General features: G+C 34.7%; 1 protein-coding gene across 2 annotated transcripts in view; it reads left to right on the top strand.

Moving 5' to 3' along the window:
* LOC136808794 (COP9 signalosome complex subunit 1-like) overlaps positions 1-15,555 on the top strand; it is a 28,410-nt gene extending 12,855 nt beyond the window's left edge. Inside the window, exons 12-18 of one of the 2 annotated variants that reach the window (XM_067065338.1) lie at positions 8,475-8,569; positions 9,221-9,326; positions 10,623-10,703; positions 11,082-11,219; positions 13,794-13,880; positions 14,451-14,510; positions 14,892-15,555. In XM_067065338.1, the coding sequence (XP_066921439.1) occupies positions 8,475-8,569; positions 9,221-9,326; positions 10,623-10,703; positions 11,082-11,219; positions 13,794-13,880; positions 14,451-14,510; positions 14,892-14,927 (603 nt within the window). In that variant the 3' untranslated portion in view covers positions 14,928-15,555. The remainder of the gene's footprint in view (positions 1-8,474; positions 8,570-9,220; positions 9,327-10,622; positions 10,704-11,081; positions 11,220-13,793; positions 13,881-14,450; positions 14,511-14,891) is intronic. The other variant, XM_067065346.1, reaches the window with a different exon arrangement.
* The last annotated feature ends 1,028 nt before the right edge of the window (positions 15,556-16,583 follow it).

The raw sequence follows: 16,583 nt of genomic DNA, 5'->3' as shown, positions 1-16,583 counted from the left end.
AAAAGCCACAATAACACAAATGGGCACGCCAACTATATTTTGGACATTGAGTATGGCTGATTTTCACTGGCCAGACATTCATGATTTATTTTCTTCAAATGACGAATCTGAATCTGCTGATTTTAGACAAAACATTGTTGATAATCCTCATATAGTAGATTGGTTCTTCACTGAGCGAGTAAAAAGTTTTGTAAAACATTGGTTATATGAATCTTTAAGTGCAGAATGGCATTGGTATAGGTTTGAATTTGCTGTTATGCGTGGTTCTATACATTGTCACGGTTTAGCAAAATTAAAAGATGATCCGGGAATATGTGAATTGACTGAGAAGGCTTTGCAAGGTTTTTTGGCTCAACAAACTATCAAATCAAACAGAGATTGACCTTGAAAATAATACTCTTTTAAATCTTGCTGTAATAGAGGGAAACAATGCTGAAAGGCAAATCTGTGATTATGTAGATTCTTTAATGACAGCTATGAATCCAATTGAAGGACCTGTTGATGAATGGGAAAAGCCAAATGTTCATCCATGCAAAAAAAGACTTGAGGATATACCTGAAGAGGATTTAGATTACATAGATCTAGCAAATAGCGTGCAACGGCATACAAAATGTAGTTCAGCCTATTGTCTAAGAACTAAGAATGACAAACAGGAATGTCGTTTTAAATTTCCTTTTGAATGCTGCGAGAAAACACATTTAACCTTTGAAAAAGTAAAATTGAAAGGAGGCGGTGAAAAGTATGTTCCAAACATTGTTCTTAAAAGAAATGATCCTAGAATGAATAGACATCAACAACTTCAATTACAATCATGGAGAGCTAATTGCGATATACAAATTATCCTTGACCACAATGCTTGCTTGAATTATATTGCCAAGTATGCATCAAAAGCAGAAAAGATATCTGATGTCGCAAAAGAAGCGTTTACATCTGTCATTGGTAATCTTTCAGGAAAGGAAACTTCTGGTAATATTTTTCGAAAACTGATTATCAAATCTGTCGGTGAAAGAGACTTTAGTGCTCAAGAAGTAATGCATCAAATTATGTCTTTGAAACTACATTGCTCTTCATTTGATGTTGTAAGTTGCTCTCTTGAGGGATCAAGACAAATGAAAATTGACAATGATGGCGTTGAAACCAAAACCTCTTTCTTAGATGATTATGCTTCCAGATATGTTTATGAAGACAATGAGATAAGGCAAAGTAACCTCATAGATTTTGTTTCGAACTGGAAAATAAGTGCTAAAGACAAAAAGATTCAAAAGAGGAAAAAGGCAGTTGTTGTTCGTACTTTTCCAAATTATAGTCCAAACCCAAAGAGTGACAGTTATCCTTTATTTTGTAAATTCCAATTGATCAAGTACAAACCATGGAATGATTCTGTAGACAGTCTCTGGGAAGGTTTACAAGCAACAAATGAGACATATTGCCAGAAATGGAAAGAATTCATTAACAGCTCTTTAGGAAGAGAATTAGTTCCGAATTGGAAAAGGCATTACATCAATGCAAACAATTTTGAATATCAGGTTGAAGATGAAGAAAATGAAGAGGAAGAAAGTGAAAATATTTTTTTACGTGAAGATTGGATGGATATAGCAGACATGAATTCCATGCCTAATAATGTTTCTACAGAAAATCAACAATATTGGACTGATTCTTATGATTCTTATACTCGAGATCAAATTAATGCAATGCCCTTTTGGATTGAAGAGAAAAAAAAGACTTTTGAAAACGATAATCCCACAGATTATAGTCAATATCAAGTTGAGAACTTAAATGCAGAACAGCTCCAAGCTTACAATATTGTACATGATCATGCTCAAAATATAAATGCTGACCCTTTACAAATGATAATTACCGGGATTGCGGGAAGTGGAAAATCATATTTAATAAATTGCATTAAAAAACTCCTTGGCAAAAAGTGTTTATTGACATCTTTTTTCGGTATTGCGGCTTTTAATATTAATGGAAGAACGTTGCACAGTACTCTCAAATTGCCAATTCGAAGCAAATTAAAGCATGAACTCAAAGGAAAGTCACTGGATAATTTACAAACTGGTCTTAAAGACATAGAGTATATTATTATTGATGAATTCTCTGTAGTAGGCCAAAGATTGCTAGGCTGGATAGATAGTCGCTGTCGTCAAGCAACAGGAAAATTAGAAACTTTGTTTGGTGGAATATCTATTATATTAGTAGGAGATGTTGCACAGTTACCACCAGTCATGGATGATGTATTGTACCATTCTTTTCCAAAAAATGAAATTGCAGTTGCAGGTTATCTGGCCTATTGTTGTTTCAGAACTGTCGTAAAACTTAAAGCAAATATGAGATCTGCTGGTGAGGATGAGTCACAAAAGAAATTTAGAAAAGCTTTGAAAAATTTGAGGAATGGAAAATCAACAATGGAAGACTGGAATTTTTTCTTGACCAGACAACCTGAAAAAAACCCTGTTGATTATAATAAATGCATCAGGCTATCTTTTGCAAATGAAGTTGTCAGAGAACATAATGGGAAAATGTTGGATTCTTTACAATCACCCATTGCAGTCATCAAAGCAAAAAATACTCCACCAAGTACGTCAAAATCATCTTCAGAAGAATTTGGTTTAGTAAATGAAGTTTTCCTTGCCAAAGGTGCTAAAGTAATGCTTACAAGAAACTTGTGGTCAGATGTGGGACTTTGTAACGGAAGTTTAGGCATTGTCAAAGACATAATATTCCAAAGAAACCACTTGCCACCTGCGCTTCCTATAGCTGTTATAGTAAAATTTGATAGATATACAGGGCCAAGTTTTTTTGATGACGAAGATAATTGTGTCCCAATAGTACCTATTGTAGAAACTTCTTCTGAAGATAACGTCCAGAAAGAAAGGATGCAAGTACCTTTAAAACTTGCTTGGTCGATAACTATTCACAAATCTCAAGGTCTTACATTGGATAAAGTTGTAGTGGATTTGGGAAAGAAAGAAAGTATGGATGGTTTGACTTATGTTGCATTATCACGTGTGAAAAAGTTAAATGACATGGTAATTGAATCATTTCCATTTGAAAGAATCAATAAATTGAGTGATGGTAAAAGATTTAAATTTAGAGTACGTGAAGAAAGCAGACTAGAAGAATTAGCAGCACGAAACAAGCCTTATTAAGTAATTGTATGGAAGAATTTAGTATATATTATGTCAAAATCATTGCACGGGGGTTTGGGTTTTTTATTATTACATTTATTATTCACTATGCCACCTCCTTTTTAAAAAGGAATTTGAATACTTATAGTTTTATGAATAGTTTCAAAAAATCAATTTGCTGACAGTCAAATTATCCAATCTGTCTCCTGTCGTAGTAGACATTCAGATTGACATTTTCGGCTTAACAGTTTGTCCCGGACGTTCAAACTGCCAGTTCTGAGTAGCACCCTCAAGCTGGGATAAAACTGTCGACCCAGTTTGTTCAGCACTTTCAAACTGATTCAAAGTAATAACAAAATAAAGGAATATTATTGAGACTGAAATTAACATTTAATTTATCATTTATAATTAAGGAATTTATTGACATAGAAATTTCGTTAGAAGTGGCTCACTTTTGCAATGCGTGTAAAACCAGGTAAAACATCTAAATGTTTCTACTTTATATTAGATTTTGATCACTCATTTTTAACCAGTTTAAACACTTTAGAGCAAATTTCTATCAAAAATAGTTCATAAATTGCAAGGGTTATTTAAAGTAAAGGAGCTCACTTTGCATGTGCTTTATTTATAGATAACTCATGGATTTATATTGATGGTCTGTATCCTGAAAAAAGAATGTATAGAGATTTAAATGAAATGTTTTCGTGTGAAAAAGGTGAATGGTTTTTTGTTATTTATGAAAAATTTGACCCTGATGTAGATTTCAAAAAAGAACAAAGACTAGATGAATAATCAAGAATAATTAGCATCGAAATTAATGGCATAAAAGCTTTTCTGAGTTAAAAACTTTAGCAAAAGGTCGACCTTATTAGTATAACAATGTAATAAAAAAGTAAAAAATTGTGACTTAAATTGTGTTGGATTTCTCTTAAACTTTTTATTGAGGAAAAAGGATTGAGAATGCTCAAATTAGATGATTGAAATAAATTAAAATTGATGTGAACAATTATTTTTTACTATTTCAAATTTCAGTTTAAAAGATTTAAAAATAGTAAAATAAATCAACGTGAGAATGAACACCCCAACCAAGCGAATAGCTTCTGAGACAAGCCAAGGTAAGCTGTTAACTTTTTTTCTGATACTTTCTAATTTTTGCACCATGAAAAATATTTTTCATGCACAATGAGAAATATTTTTCGCGCACAAAGGGAATATTATTCAAAATGCCACTTTTAAAAATATAAATTAATCAAGAATTTTCAAAATCCATTAATTTTTAGCCATTTCAATTTTAATCCTCAAATTTGCGCATTTTGGGCCGCGAAATTACGCAAAAATTAGTACCTTTAAAGTAAAGTGCTTATCCCTAATTTTCCTTTCCCCAAAAATTTATACTTTTCAATTTTTCAATCGAAACTTTTTGAAATCTACACTTAGTAAAATGTTTTTTTAGAAAGTCCAACCGCAACAACACCGAAAAGAAAATATTTTTCTTCGCCAACAACACAATCACCAACCTACAACACACCAACGAAGTATTCAAACCATGACCTTGGTGAGCCACTGGTATTTTTATTTTGATTTTTAAGAGAGCATGTTTATCAATCACAATTTGAAAATAGAATGATTTTGTTGGTCCCATGACGTTATAACCACTAGTGCCATAATATACATAAACAAACATCCAATTGCACCTCTGCATTATACCATTCAATTTTTCCCGTATACTTGAATTTTAATGTCTTTATTTGTTTTCATTTTTAGATCTTTATGGTTACGTTATTAATGTTTCGGAAGAAATTATTGGCGCAAGCGGAAACGCCTATTTTAATATCACCGTAAAGACCTCGCCATCTGATCAACAAACAGTTCGAATCATGAAGAAAGCAAACCCCTCAGTAAAAAGCAGCTTTTTCAGCACCCGCATCAATAAACCTATTCATTTTGGAAATGTCTCTCAAAGTGGGGATGCTTATTTTTTCAACAAATACCGGGGATCGTTCTGTGAAGAATTTAACGTCTCTTTTTCTATTGAAGATTATCAAGTCTCTTCCTTGCAAGAGGTAAAGAACAACGAAAAACAGTTTTACGACGTGAAAGGAAAAATAAAGTGGTCGTCCGATGAGGAAATGAAACCGAAAAAAGATGGCTCGAATGGGCGTCTTAGAGAAGGAATTATTGTAGATGAAAGTGGGAATAGCGTTCCTATAGCGATCTGGGGGAAGTCGATTGATTCCATTAACGACGGAAAAGTACATATATTTACTCATCTCCAAGTCAAATTCTACTATGGAAATTGACAACAACCAAAGGTACCGTCATCATTGTTACGAAAGATAATTTTCAAATTGATATGAAATCGATAGAATCAGTTGACTGGAAGAAAATTGAAGACGAGGAGAAGAAAAAATCGTTTCCTACAATCAATAATGCTGTTATTATTGGTTGCACCATTGACATATACCCTCAGTGCACCAATAGAAAATGCCGTCGCAAAATCACGCCTCCACAAGGTGAAGAAAGATTCTCATGCACATGCGGACGAAGATTAGACGCTGCTTATCTCAGTGTTGGGTTTAATGGTACCATTGAAATCGAAAATGAAAACGGTGACGTCGAATTGACCTTCCATCCGAATGTGTTGGAACCATTGTTTGGTAAGGATTTTTTACTGCAGTATTTAGAAAATAAACAATCTTTAGAAGACAAGGTTATGGATCTAACAAAGAGCAAAGTAAAAATCACGTATTCCGAAGCTAAAAAAGAAGTCACAAACATTGAATTAAATCAATGAACTAATTAAAACATAAACATTTTCTTTTTGTTCCTTTCACTTAGTGTTGCTTTTTAGCATAGTTTGATTTTATGAACTCTATATTCTTTTGATTTCGATAATTTTAGCCATGTTGTATAATCTGTTTCATGCTATTATATGCTAATTTAACTCGACAAAGATGTGCATTGTGTCCATAAAAAAGCTAATAGAAAATTGTACATCCCAATTTCTATTCGGTTTATTTTTAAATACACTGTATTGGAAATTGTACTAAAGAAGAACATTTTAATCGAAAATTTGAAAAGAGGAAAAGAAAAGATGTTCTACCTTCAAATAGGAAACAATTTTTTGCCTCTTGGCTGGATCTTTGATTTTTATTAGTAACAAATTCTATCATGACAAACAAAATATTAGATTACTATACACAATTTTGACATAGTTTTAGATTTTACACTCTCAACTTGATATTTTACTTTTATGACTTGTACAAAGGTTTTTAAAAAACAAAAACAGAAAATATTTATTATAAAACATAAACAGTTTTTACATTACATAGTTTATTTAATTCATCTTTTGAGTTTTTGATTTAGTAAAAAGAACATTCAAAGTGTCTACTTTGACTTTTAATTTAAAAAAAAAACTGTTCCATCGATCACAATATTTCTGAACAAATAATTAACGCTTGAGTTTTGAATTACTAATTTCAATCTAGACACTTTAAATGGTATCATTCAAAAATATTAGATTTTTCTACGTTTTGAATATCACAAATGTAATATAGCATTCTTACTTGGTTTATAAAATAAAGCTTAAAAAAAACGCTGTTTTATCCAAGTGATTTCCGTAGCCTAAATTGAAAACAAGTACAATTGACGCTCTCTAATTCGATCTTCAAGGGGAATTGAATTTTCATCGAATAAGGGAGCTTATCGAATATGGGAGCGTCGTTTATGAGAGTTTCTTGTTGACGGGAACTTTAAGTTTGATCGAATAAGGGAGCCTATCGAAAAGTAGAACGTCGAATTAGAGAGCATCAACTGTATAAAATTTAAGATGTTCGAAAATGTGAATAAAAAAGCCGTTCTATGCACGTTATATCCTGCTTATTTTTCCTTTTATAACCGGTTAAACTTTCATTAGCTTATTGAATTAGTCATAAATTTTTCGTAATGGATATTAATTTAGGTGGCATTTAGTGCAAGCTATGACTAGTTTAGATGTAGATAGAAATTTGTGTGATCTTATAGAACACTTGTATTTTTATTTTTATAAGCTTGAGAATGGTGATACCACCGAAATATATTGCTTGAATGTTTTTAAAAATTTTAAACTTTGAATAATGGCTTCAAATTATAACACAATAGAGCCATTGTTTAGGTACCTTCAAACAGCCTGCATATGCTTATGTTTTATGCTTGAAAAAAAAAATGAAAAAGAAAGAAAAAGAAAAAAATATATAGCCTGCTATACTAGATCTCCTCCAGGCCTCCCTTTTCATCTTCCTTCTTTTTTCATTAACTCTATTCGCCAAGTACGCTAGACGTCTAATGGTTACACAATGGGCTTTTCCAGAAAAAAACCGTGCACCCCCTGTTGAGGAGGTCCAACCTTTTGTGACCTACCCCCTTGGAATTCCAGGCAATTTTAGGATCATACCGCTCTGAAATTCCGAATTTTTACAAATTTTCAATCATTACCCCCTTGGAATTCCGCTTATTTTTGACGGATTTTCGTCCACCCTTACGGAATTCCACTGCATTTCAAACCTTACCCCCCTTAAAACGGAAATGGACCTCCTCAACAGAGGGTGCACGATTTTTTTCTGGAAAAGCCCAATTAATCTTAACTATTTAGATTGCAATACACAAGATAAATCAAACTCATTTTGAGCCTCTCATTAAACTTGTATATCCTTATCGATGTTGATACAACATCGCTCTTTATCGACGTTGATACAACATCGCACTTTATCGACGTTGATACAACATCGCTCTTTATCGATGTTGATACAACATCGCTCTTTATCGACGTTGATACAACATCGCTCTTTATTGATGTTGATACAACATCGCTCTTTATCGACGTTGATACAACATCGCTCTTTATCGATGTTGATACAACATCGCTATTTATCGACGTTGATACAACATCGCTCTTTATCGACGTTGATACAACATCGCTCTTTATCGACGTTGATACAACATCGCTCTTTATCGACGTTGATACAACATCGCTCTTTATCGACGTTGATACAACATCGCTCTTTATCGACGTTGATACAACATCGCTCTTTATCTACGTTGATACAACATCGCTCTTTATCGACGTTGATACAACATCGCTCTTTATCGACGTTGATACAACATCGCTCTTTATCGACGTTGATACAACATCGCTCTTTATCGACGTTGATACAACATCGCTCTTTATCGACGTTGATACAACATCGCTCTTTATCGACGTTGATACAACATCGCTTTTAAACTAAACCTGCAATGATTTTAAAAGCATTTCGAAAATCAGTAAGAAAGTGTATGAAGGCTTTTCATTTTCATTAATATCGTCTACAGGTCTTATCTCCAAGTGATGTAGCGATCTACGGAGGTATTTGTGCCTTGGCAACTTTCGATCGACAAGAACTTCACAAAAAGGTGCTCTCTAGCAGGTACTTTATTTAACACCTTTATTCTTTGTAGCGTTTAAATTCATCCTGGATATATTAAATTGAGTACTAAAACACGGCCGCGTCCTATTACGTTTGGTAGACGCAATAGTGTAGTGGTCATCTATCTAACGGGAAGTCGGGGTTCGATTCCTACTCGGTGCTGTGATTCACTTCTCTCGGGCCAACCCACACAACATAAGAGGGATTTTGTAGACTGGGACTCGAGAAACCTGACCCTATCGGTGACTGTGTTAGGTATCTATTCTACAAAACACACTGTGGCAGAGGTGAAATTTTGTACTGACTTTGTGTTCCTTAATGGTCCACGCCGATTTAAAGCAGTTAATCCAAAAACTGTGTGTCGGTTTACTGTAAGCAGACAGGTAATCTAAACCATAGCGTAACGATACGAGTCCTAGACCGCTTAATAGAGGACCAGGTATCATCTATAAAACATTATGTCTTGGTAAATTGAATTAATTCTTTTTATTACATTGTAAGATTCTTTTTACTACGTTTTTCGGTAAAAAAATATTTTTGTTAAATCGGCGAGAGGTGTCCTTTGTGTTCGAACCTGGTGTACATTTTTCCAACCCATTCTCCCATCAATGACTTTTAACATACAATTTCTTTCTTTCTTCCCTTTCACAGCTCGTTCAAACATTTTTTAGAACTTCAACCACAACTTCGCGATATTTTGTACAAATTTTACGCATCGCAATACGCAACTTGTCTAGATCTACTCAACAAAATGAAAGTAAGTGCCAAAAATTATTATGAATGCACATTTAGGCTCTTGACTGGAATATAAAATGAGATAGTTTAATAGGTACACGATCCTCACAAGTCTCTACCCTAATCTTATCAGCAACCAGGACCTGTTTTTTTTTTGTTTTTTTTTGGACGGAACCTTTCAAATGTCATGATTAGAGGGCATTTTGTAAAATCTTTCGATTGTTTTGATCATTGTACTTGTTATGCATTTTTGGAAAGCTAATTATGCATTTTTGGAAAGCTAAGGGGTAGGGGAATCAAAATTACTTAGGTTCCAATATTTTTTTCGGACATTTTGGTGTGATTTTCGGACGAATATGACGGTCTCAGCCAAAAATCATAGGGTCAAAAATTGATGAAAATTTTAGCTTGAGAAAACAGAGACATGTTGTATATTTTTGCAAAGCTCTCAAAAAATTAAGATTAGTGATATATTGCAATAAAGGTGATTTCTGTACTCGAGATATTAACCCTTGAAAACCGTGTTTTTCAGCCAGAAACTGTTTTGTCCAGTTTTTGCGCTTTTTGAAGCTCGATATCTCGAGTTAGGTACTGAAATCACCTATACTCGCAATATATCTCTAATTTTAAATTTTTGAGAGTTTTCCAAATATATACAACAGGTCTCTGTCTTCTCAAGCTAAAATTTTCATTGATTTTTGACCCTATGATTTTTGCCTTGAGACCGTCATATTTGTCCGAAAATCACACCAAAGTGTCCAACAAAAAAATGGCACCTAAGTTATTTTGATTCCCCTACCCCTTAGCTTTCCAAAAATGTATAACAAGTGCTTTGACCAAAACAATCGAGCGACCTCAAAAAAACGAACAAATTCCCCCTACTAGAAAGAACTAGAATAAAATCGAATCTTCAATGTTTCCCAAGTAGGAAAAGTGAAACCTTAGAATAATATACATCGAGTCTTATCCAATCTTGCGTTTTGGATAGGAAATATTTGGTTTCTTTACCTATCCAAAGACGATTGAATCCGCCAGTTGCAATATATCAAGGACTAAAAATGACGAACTTTTCTAAGTATTTGACGGATATTCAGATGACGGAAATTTTGCGACGAGCTTTGTTAACAGCTTGATACCCTTCTCTGAGATGTTTTACAAGTCTCACCAGTTCAACCAAACATGCATGATATATTACAAACTTGCCTCCAATCCAGTCTCGAAGAGGCTTTGAATTCAATCGTCGTGATTCCTTAACTTAAATATAACTGATAGTAACATCTTCCCTTTTTGTTTGAACAAAAGATAATCTTATTTTCAGGACAACCTGCTACTGGATATGTTTTTATCGCCGCACGTGAACAAATTGTATTCACTCATCCGTAACCGTGCTCTGATACAGGTAATATTACGACTGGTTTCTCGCCGTGGTGGGGCGGTGGGTTTCACACTAAAAAGAGGCTCCCATGATAAGGGGGATTGAATTCTGAAGGGATGACTTGGGCTAGAGTCCGCCGTACTTTTAAATTATGTTCTCGTTCTTTCTTTTGCATTTCTTTATCTTTGGTCATCTTTGATTTTCAAGTCAATTACCTATACGAAGGGGTTCTTCTAAGCTTCTACGAAGAAAAGCAAAATTATATTATACAGGCAGGTAATGGGACTTCGGTCTGTACCTTGAATATCAAATATTTTGGTGGCCTAAATCTCAGGGGAGGGTAGTCTCACTTTTTCAGATTCTTGTACAAATTATAAACTTATTACACTGTCTTTTCACTAGTACTTCAGCCCATACAAATCCGCTGATTTGAACCGCATGGCGACGTCCTTCAACTGCACTGTTCGCTCACTGGAAGATGAACTCACTCAACTTATTCTGGATGGTCAAATCTCCGCCAGGATTGACTCTGGCAAAAAAGTGAGGAAATTTTTCATCTTGTCTAGCTGCACCTAACACGTCTTTGTTAAGAGATATGATACACGGCAAAAAATTACCATTGGGCAATGAGTGGTACAATCTTAGTAGAAGTGACTTTTTTATTGGACAGGCAGCAGGGCAGGGGGGGCACGCAGTTACTACAAGACAGTATGACACTTACTACCGTGGTGGTACTGTATTCAGAAGTTATGAAAACAGTTACTACACAGTGTAGTAACTGCTGTTTGGGGGTGGTGCCAAACACTAAAAATAGCACTTTTGGTGTAGTAAGTGCTTATATTTTAATTCTTTTTAAAGAACTTTCAAAATTTTTCACAAAAATAAAAAATTCTTTGTTAAAAAAAATATTTTTGTTATAAATGGACGAAAAAAAATTTGAAATTTTTCTCAGACCCAACTTTGAAATTATGCTTTCCCTAATTATCATTAAAATGTTCTCAACAGCTGTTAACCAAGTAAATTAAAAGAAAATCTAGCACAAAAATGGCTTTAGGTTGAAAAATAATCGCAATTTAGGGTAATTTCGAGCATGTTTTTGATGATATCACTCAAAAACAGGGGTGGTACCTGGAAATCTTTTCTGAAAACAGTTACTACCAAGGTGTAGTAACTGCAAAGGGTGGTGGTCCTGAAAAAAAGTGTTGAAAAAGCACTTACTACACATCATGTCTTGTAGTAACTGCGTGCCCCCCCCCTGAGCAGGGCTCAATTTCTCTACCTCGAAGCTCTTTAAATTCCTCTTAAGGCTTAAGGCTTTTTAAGGAGTGTGAAATTTTTGAAGGCTTAAAACGGCTCAACGCAGAACCATGGAAAGCCTTTATAACAGTTACGGAGTGATTGCGTTTTTTTAATGGGTTAATAGAAATACAGCGGAGGCTATATCTCGAACACACAATTTTGTTCCAGTTTTCCACAATTTTAACTGAAGGAACTTTAAAACTTGTTCGAATTATAGAGGTTCGAATTAAAGAGACTTCACTGTATATTACTTTAGGCGTACAAACTTTCGCGAGCAGAAACTTTCGCGAGGACGAAAAATCTCAGCTCAAGCTCAATGCTCTCAAGAAAAAGCTCTCAAGCTCAGACCCCTCGTTTGGTACCGCTATATCGACGATATCTTCTTCATCTGGACCCATGGCAACGAGTCACTGAATCAGTTTATCGATTTTTGCAATAACTTTTCGAAAAACCGCAAAATGAAATCAACCATTCAATACGAGACGCATCAATCAACTGACTCCGTAAATTTCCTGGACGTCGAGGTTCGTTTTCGTGACAGCACCATCCAGACAAGCGTGTATTCCAAAGCAACAGATGCACACTTATACCTCAATGCCAAATCTTGTCATCCAAACCATGTCATCAGAAACATCCCGAAGGGACAATTCATCAGAATCCGTCGAATTTGTACGAACGTAGCTGACTACATCAACCATGGCAAACAACTCCTTCAGTACTTTCTGAAAAGAGGGTACAGACACGATGTTGTTGAAAACGCGTACAAAGACGTCCTGAAGAGCAGCCGGGAATCTCTCTTTCGTTCGTCAAAAGAAAAAGATAAACAAGATCAACAATCCATCTTCGTCTGCACATGGCATCCAGCTCTCAGACACCTATCATCACTTCTTCGTCAAAACTTCAACATCGTCAAAAACGACATCATCTTATCGACCGTCTTCCCTTCAACTCCAACAGTCGCCTTCCGCCGCCGAAAAACAATCGCTAACAAAATCGTGCGAAATGATATCTTGGAAAGACCACCACGTCAAAACACCACGAAACCGTGTGGTAAATGCAAGCTATGCCCGAACATTGTCACCCAGTCAGAAATCACTCACAATGGTATCACTAAACGTGTAACCGATGGTGGTAGCTGCAAAACGAAGAACGTTGTGTATGCAGCCAGATGCAAGATCCATGACAAGTTGTACGTTGGTCACACAGGAGAAGCCTTGTCAACGCGTTTTTCAAAGCACCGCTACGACATTGGAAAGAGACCGAAAAATTCAGAGTTGGCAGAACATTTCCATCGCGACCACTCCTTTGCTGATCTTGAGGTGATGATCCTAGAAAGTGACTTTTCATCCTCCGCAGAAAGAGGACGAAAAATCGCGAAATGCACGACATTTACTTTCGCGAATTTGATGAAAAAATGTTTTTCGCGAGCATAAACTTTCGCGAATCGTTGGATAAAAATGAGAATTTTCGAATGAAAATTGCCTTAAAAGTGAAAAGTATTCCTTAAATGTGATAAAGACGGTTGCTCTTCAACTTTAAAAAGGTATTAAAGGATGAAAATATGCCGAAAATTCTATATTTATTACGATTTCGATATTTTATAGATTTCCACTTTTTTTGAGAATTTTTCGCGAGCATAAACTTTCACGAATTGCCCTATTAAGAATTTTCAAATACATTTACTTTCGCGAAAAGGGCCAAAATTCGCGAAAATCGCGAAAGTTTCTGCTCGCGAAAGTTTGTACGCCTAAAGTAGTGCGTAATGGACGGTACTAACACCCGTTTAAAAACTAAATTATACTGTTCAACCATTAGATTTTGTACGCCAGAGACGTGGACCAACGAAGTGTGATTTATGAGAAAGCATTAGAAGTTGGTAAACAATTTGAAAGGAAATCAAAGGTGGGTTGAATTGTTTCTTTACACTAGCCTTTATGGTATTATTTTTACCACCTGAAAACGAGGCCGAGCCTGATGAACAAATATCTAGCTTTGCCGCTCAAGCTATTGAAATGTAGAAATCTATTGGATTATTCCAGAAATAGTCAGTACCTGTATTTAGGAGTTTGTACGTCCAGGGTGGTTAGAAAATTAAAAAATCCAAGGGTCTGGCTTTTCGAGATTAAAAAATCCAGGGTGGTCAGTAAAATATCTTTCCCTAAAAAAAGATCTCTTCGACATGGCTTATTGACGTTTATATCTTTTATTGGTGAATAATATTGAAGTAAATATGACTTTTTGAGTCTAAAAATCAGATGGGCTCGCAATAAACGATATTGGCTTAACGTGAAAACTCAGACTTGACCCCCGAGAATTACCCATAATGCTTTGAGCGGAAAAAAGTTCACCGTGAAATTATTTCCGCACAAAGCATTGTGGGCAATTCTCGGGGGTCAAATCTGAGTTTTCATGTGACGCCGATGTCGTCTATTAGTCAATTTTGTCTATTGTTGTTTCTCTTCTTTTCTATAGGCTTTGGTGCTTCGAACAATTGTTCTGAAGAATAATATTCAAGTGGTTAGTAGTAATTATGTAAGTTATTTACATGTTTTTAGGATGTCTCTAACTGTTTCAGTTTTCAACCTTAAAAATGTTCATAAAACGTTCTTATTTTCACCGTATTATTGGAGAAAATGTATTTTCTAAGGGATTGGGTGTTTTATTGAGTCCACAAAGCTTTAAAATGTTCTTAACTTGTTCTTAATATTTTGGCGATAGAAGCCAATAATTCTGTAACGGTTGGTTTTAAAAAAATACTTAAGGTTGCTCACAAATACCAATCTAGAATTTTTTTTCCGGAAATTTTAAAATTTTAATGTACAGTTTTTTGAAGACTAAAGGTGTGTAAAATTTATGGAATCATCCCAGGGAATAAATTAATTGAATTATTTTCTACTCTCAATCTCTTTACAGTCTGCATCGAAACAGCAAGACGACACCTCACGTTGATTTACCAACCAACCAGCCCACGTGCTTAGAGAAAGAATTCGTCGGTACCGTACATTTTGGCGACCCGGCTTCCCGTAAAAAGTTCCACTATTCACGGCCGAACTTTTTTGACCAATGTTTCTTATTTGTTCAGTTTTGGTAACTGTGTTATTGGTGGTTTTACATTCTTGAATATTTTTTGAGCCGAGTTCTTGGATGCTTTTTGGACTTGGACTTTTATATACACTGGACTATGCTATATTCGCCATCTTTGATTGGAGTTTTTTGAAAGTGGTATCCGCAAAGAAGCCATCGCACTGTTAAAAATTAACGTCTAACGTCCAAAGGAAAAGTAGATTTAGCTACCGTTAGGGTACCACTTTTCGAAAAAAACTCTGATCGAAAAATTTGGTTGCCCAGGATTGAGAAATTTGGTCCAGGGTATGTATAAAGGTTGTGCTTGGTCCGTTTCAAGTTATGACTTGATATTGGTGAAAAGACAAAAATGGATTTTATTGGTCATACCATGGCAGAATTAGTTTTGTTTGTTAAAAGTTTTTTTTGTATAGAGAGCTCCTTACGTTGCCGTTGGTTGTGAGGAATATCTGTAAAAATAAAACCTTTAAAGAATTATATATTCAAATATTAAGTTTTCACGAATAATCTCATTCTTTAAAATGGAAGCTTTTCTAAGAACTATTGGGATTATTTTAAACTGTTTCCTTTTTTTGCCAGAAGTTATCATTTTGTCTTTTGAAGATTTAAAAACTCTAATAGAATTTCCTAATATTTCTAATATTAAGTTGTTGGACATCTTTTTATTAGATGAGGTGTTTATATTGACGACTTTAAATGGGCCATTCCATTTTATATCCATACAGGAGGTAGGCGAGCATTTCCAGAGGGTAATCGGAGAAAGTTTTCCACTGGATGTTTTTATATTTTTTCAAAGGGGTAAAAAGTTATTCTAAAATTTTCCAGGGGTAAATTACTGACTTTAGTTCGTCCACCATCACTTAAGGTAAGAAAAGAATTCCTCCAAGGGTGTTTTTGCAAAAATTTTCATTTTCCAGGGGGTATCCAAACATTTTGAAGATTTGTTTTTACTTTAAAAGGTTCGTCCACCCCCTGTATGTTTTTTAATGAAACAGCCCGATGGTCTTAATTGAATCACATCTTTCAATTTGAGTGAATTGTCAGAATAATAACACCTTTTAATTTGAGCGAATTGCCAGAATAATAAGAATCATATTTTTCGTGTATGTTTTTTTTGGAAAATATGGAAAGAGAATTGTGAAAGGTTTTTCTTCGGAAATTCTAAATCTATTTGATTATTGATTGATTACTGACTTTTTCATCATCTTAGTTATCAAGATATACTAACTAGCTGACGTCAAAACATTTAGATTCTCGACTTCCTTAGGCTCTGGTGAGCAAATTTTTGGATTATATTTTCAAATCTGTTTTTAATGTAAGATCATGTTATAATCAAGGGCTAGTCTTGAAAAACCATCGAAAAAGTAAACAGATCACATCGAAAATATTTAACTTCTCATCCCACCACCCAATGTGGAAAAAGGTCGCGGTATTTTTTGATCACCGTTAATTGACAATTTCAGTGAAAAAGAAAAAAAAACACCTTCTCATAACATTTTTCTTCTTCTTTATTTTCTCATT

Source organism: Clytia hemisphaerica, unplaced genomic scaffold (assembly GCF_902728285.1).
Source record: "Clytia hemisphaerica strain Z4C2 unplaced genomic scaffold, Clytia hemisphaerica genome assembly, whole genome shotgun sequence".
In the NCBI taxonomy this organism is placed as follows: domain Eukaryota; kingdom Metazoa; phylum Cnidaria; class Hydrozoa; order Leptothecata; family Clytiidae; genus Clytia; species Clytia hemisphaerica.
Note: the sequence above shows the minus strand (reverse complement) of the source record. Positions and strands in the feature narration are given on the sequence as shown.